A 4,943-nucleotide genomic window follows, 5' to 3' on the forward strand; every position below is an offset into this window, starting at 1 on the left:
ATCAGAGGAGAGAGAGACCCTAGTAAAAGTAAAGAAGCACTGACACGAGGAGACAGGAAAGAAGATAAAAAACTTCTATATCTGATAGGACCGGTCATAGAGAACAGGAAGGGCAACTAAACTAAGGGAAAAGGAAGATCATATTGCACTGTGTCAATTTAATCTTGCAAACAAACAAGCAAAATTAGAAAACCCTGCATATAGAGAAAAAGTTGGCCGAGGAATGAGTAGAAGATGCAAAATAAAAGGAGGTTGAAATGGCAGCTTTTAAGAGTGCACGATAGAGAATTTTTGGGCACATACCGATGGCTGATTATTAATGAGCCATATCAGCCAATACCAATCTGATTCCGATATGCAGCCAGGCAGCATGGATTTATTTACCAGCGTGCAGCTGGTAAATCTGTTGTGGGGGAAGAGGTGAAGGAAGGTGCAGATTGAGGCCCCCGTGGTGAGGGAGGGAGTACGTCTGGGGCAGATGATGCACAGCCAGGGGATGGAGCCGTGAGTGGTTTGTCCCGGGAGGGGGGAGGGGAGTGCATCGCTGCGCACACCCTGGGAGCCATGGGAGGTGTGTGCCCCCAAATCTGCGTGCGGAACAAGGGTGGGCTACTGCTGCACGCTGGGGCCCAGGTGGCGCTAAGCTCTTCCCAGTGCAGGGCTAGGCTAGGGCTGTGCTCAGGTTGGGTGGTGACAGCACTGGGAGGGGTATATGGGGGGTGCTGCAGCCACCCTAAAATTCTCTGTAGCCCCCCTCCCAGCACCGCCGCTACCTGCCCTGAGCACAGCCTGGCCTGACACTCCTGCCGGGAAGAGTCTGGCACCACCCTGGCCCCAGCCTGCAGCGGCAGCCTGCACTCGCCCCGTGAGCAGATCCACGGGCACACCCCCCCCATGCCTTCCCTGGGGTGCATGCAGTGGCGGGAGCTCCTCCCCACCCCCAACCCAGACAAGTCATTCACAGCTCCATCTCCCACTCTGCCCTGGCTGTACAGAGCCTGCCCTTGCCCCTGCCCTAGCCCTAGCCCCAATCCCTCCTTCACCATGGTCAATGTGCCACTCCCACTCCCCTTCAATCACAACAGACTTCACTTACCAGCCAAACACAGCTGCTCTCCATACTGCACTCCTGGTGCCTGCATGCTGTGCTGTGGCTGCGCGCATGCACGGGGCATTTATTGGTGGCATTATTGGCCACATCAGCCAAAAAAAAGGCTGATTGCTGATACAATCAATTTTCCTTATATTGGTGCAGATCCGATATGGAACTGATGTATGAGTTCACCACTAGCAGCTTTGAAACTCAATTATGCCAGAGAAGTAGAACTGTTTAGCACAAAAGACAGCAGAACCAATGGGGGAACAAAGGGGTAGAAATTGTACTACAGAAAGTCAACATTTGCAGATGAAAACTGATGAAGAAAACACAACTCACTTCTTTTTTTTTTTTTTTTACCTTATTTCCCTTGAAAACAAAACTTCATAAAATCACCAGAATAATGTTATGAAGTAAATATAAAAACAAACCGCCTTACACCTAGCCAGTATTAAAGGACAGTAGTTCATAAATAACTGGAAATAAAAAAAAGTTTCTTTCAGCAAAATTTGGTTTCAGAAACAACTCAGGACATTAAAGGTTGAATAAATGGATAGAAAAGGTGTTTCAACTCTTTCGAAAAACTAAAATATGAATCATTGCTTTGGCTTATAAGTCATTCAATTAAACTAGATGTTCCATATATTTTAAGTAAATAATTTTACATACCAACTTCTTTTGTTGTCAAAAAACAAAACTAAGAAGAGCTTCTCATCTGATTTGGTCTGCATTTGTTCTCCAATTTTCAATACATCTAAAGGTGGCACTGGTATTGTAACACCATTGTGATGACCAGCAACACGAGGCATTTTAGGATCAATAATCTACAAAAATGGAAGAAAATTATTCTTAAAATGATGAATACAGATTAAAAAGAATAGGCATTTTTTTTTTTTTTTTAACTGATGTAGTTAACTGGAAAGATACTGCCAGTCAAATGGCATAACATAAATAAGCATGCTACACATAAGCTTTTAAATTTAATTAAACTAGGTTGCTTAAACATATTTCTAATCAACTTCAACCAAACTGAAATAGGCCTGGCTTAAAACAAGTATGATCCACCCACACAGCCTCCTGCACCTCTTACGTAAATTGAATTAAAATTACATGTTATGTTTAACCAGTGTAATTCTCCATGTCAACAAGTCCTTAAATCACTACTTTAATTTCAGAATATTGAACTATACTTGACATATAAAAGAAAGCAAGCACAAGATTAAAAAAAAAAAAATGGCAACTAGTAATACTGGGGGAAGATCAAAATTTTATCAAACTTGATGCATCTAAAAAAAGGCCTGATCTTCAAAGCATGGCTCTTCAGCACTTTCTGAAAAATCAGGCTATTTAAAAGGTATCTTAGGTTGGGTACCCAAAAACTGACCCCAAACCACTGGTTGCTTTTGAAAATGTTGACCACAAGCTAATGCAGGGGTGGGCAAAATGGCTGATCTGGCCAGTAGCTGGACTCCACTTCCCAGCAGCTCCTGCCCTCATGGCTTGGGTCAGTCTCTGTGGAGACCCCAGCTGCATCTGTGCAGGAAAGCTCAGGCTGGGGTTGCCACGGAAAGCAGCCTCAGCCATGCCAGCAGTGCACGCGGCAGAGCAGCACAGGGAGCTGCTCCAGAGCTGCCGGGAACTTGGGTGGGGGCAACTTGCTCTGGAGCCAGGACAGAGCTGCAATCTGTAGCCTGCACGCTCCGGGCAGGGGTGCACAAGAAGGGGATCATGGCTCTGCCTTGACTTGGGACCAGGCTGTCACCACTGCAAGGAGCCAAGGCAGAGCCATAATCCCGTTTGTGCGTTCCTGCCTGGAGCGTGCAGGCTACAGATCATGGCTCTGCCCTGGCTCCAGAGCAAGCTACCCCCATCCCAAGTTTCCAGCAACTTCGGAGCAGCCCCCTGCACTGCGCAGCTGAGGCTGGTCTCCATGGCAAACCCAGCCTAAGCTTTCCTGCACAGGTGCAGCTGGGGTCTCCATGGAAACCAGCCCAAGCCACGCAGGCAAGGGCAGCTGGGAAATGGAGTCCTTGGCTGACTGGATCCAGCCCACAGGCCAGACTGCCTGCCCCTGGGCTAATGTGATATCAGCTCAGCATATTTCTCTTCAAATCTAGTATCTTGCTTCAATAATGATCAAGAGCTTCAAAAGCAAAAAGGCTACTGCCCCTGATGTGATGTAATGCTGCACTTGGAGGCTGAGGGCAAACTACCTTCCTGCACTGAATCCAAAGATTTAGTTACCATGGGCGTTCATACACGTGCTCCAGGGGGTGAGGTGTGTGTGGGAGGGGTGCTTTAATTAGAGCGGCTCTGAGAGCCACTCTAATTAAAGTGCCTGAAGCATCACATGTATCAGTGACCCCACGTTGAAGAATGGCTGTGGGGGTAACTTTAATTAAAGCTCAAACAAGCTTTAGTTAGTGTCCCCATTGCCATTTTTTGAGTGCAGGGACACTAAACCACGTGACATTGAAGTCTGCTGGAACACGGTAATTACCATATGCTGTAATTACAGTATGTCAGAGCAGCCTCAATGTATACGTATAGGTGCCCCGTATTCCCAGCATATACCTACTAACACAGGGGTGGGCAAAATGTGGCACACGGGCCGGATGCAGTCCACCAGGCCATTCTATCTGGCCCATGGGGCCCCTAAAAAATTTAGAAAATTAATATATATCTGCCCCTGGCTGCCTGTCATGCAGCCCTTGATGGTTTGCCAAAACTCAGTAAGCGGCCCTCCACCCAAAATAATTGTCCGCCCCTGTACTAACAGGTAATGTGAGTATAGTGGCCCAGTCTAAGCCCAATGTATCATAAACTACTACTGAACAAGACTTTTTCTACTGCATTCATGGAAAATACAGTAAATAAGGTAAAATGAAAATTTACTTTTACACAAATCTGAATCAGAATGTACAGGTTTCTTTGGAGGTTATGTACAGCCAGGTGTGCAGACTAGACAAAGTGATACAAGCAGCTGAGGTAACACTAGTGGTAAGCTGCATACTCACCAGTGCTGGGTAGGAGGGGTACCCACTGCATTTGGCCCACACTACTTTTAGTGGCTCAAGCACAGACGTTGCAGCATCAGTTGAAATCCACATACTACTATGTCCAACTTCTAAGAAAAAATCATAGTTAAAGTTGTAGGGAACCATCAAAACAAACTTGGGTTATTTCTGTGGTGTTCTTCATTTTGTAACCTAAAGGTGATAGAATCTTTATGATACTTTAAATACACAGAGCCCTTTCATCCACGGATTTAAAAAACAAAAAAAACACATAAGGTAAACACATGCACACTACCTTTGCAGTAGGCTAGTACTTAAGAAACTGATTAACCCAAGCAAAACAAGAAAGGCCAAAATAAGAAAAGGTATCTAGTGATTAAAGGTGCCTAACTATCTTAAACTGCTTCATTTTCAGATGTATGCCCAATAGAGCTGTGCGAAGCTTCGGGTGCTGATTCGATTCGGAGGAGATTTGGCCCGATTTGGTGGCTGAATCTCAGAATCTGAATTAAATCGGGAGACCAATAAAACGGTCCGAATTAATTTGAAGCTCTCCGAATTGATTTGGAGAGCTTCGGAGATTTGGGCAGGTCCCACTTGCCGCCACAGGGAGCTGGAACCAGACTCAATGCTGGTAAGTAGGGGGCGGGGGAGGATAAGGGACAGGACCATGGGGGGACCCTCACCAGGCCCCATCCCCTGCCTGCTCCCCCAGCCCTGACACCTACCCACTCTCCCAACTACATCAATGACTACCCTGCCCCAGCTCCTGGCTCTTAAAAAAAGCCCTGCACTCACCAGCTGCTGCCGTGGGCATTGGGGATTGTCCG

The 4,943-nt window shown here is 46.4% G+C and overlaps 1 protein-coding gene across 5 annotated transcripts in view; it reads right to left on the reverse strand.

The window, feature by feature from the left end:
* The window catches only part of BRD1 (bromodomain containing 1), a 99,990-nt gene that overhangs the window by 8,800 nt on the left and 86,247 nt on the right, over positions 1-4,943 (reverse strand). For all 5 annotated transcript variants that reach the window (XM_006016494.3, XM_025215293.1, XM_025215286.1 and 2 more), the window contains 2 exons: positions 4,114-4,223; positions 1,766-1,920 (listed from right to left, as the gene is read on the reverse strand). In XM_006016494.3, the coding sequence (XP_006016556.1) occupies positions 1,766-1,920; positions 4,114-4,223 (265 nt within the window). The remainder of the gene's footprint in view (positions 1-1,765; positions 1,921-4,113; positions 4,224-4,943) is intronic.

This window comes from Alligator sinensis, unplaced genomic scaffold (assembly GCF_000455745.1).
Source record: "Alligator sinensis unplaced genomic scaffold, ASM45574v1 scaffold600_1, whole genome shotgun sequence".
Taxonomy (NCBI): domain Eukaryota; kingdom Metazoa; phylum Chordata; order Crocodylia; family Alligatoridae; genus Alligator; species Alligator sinensis.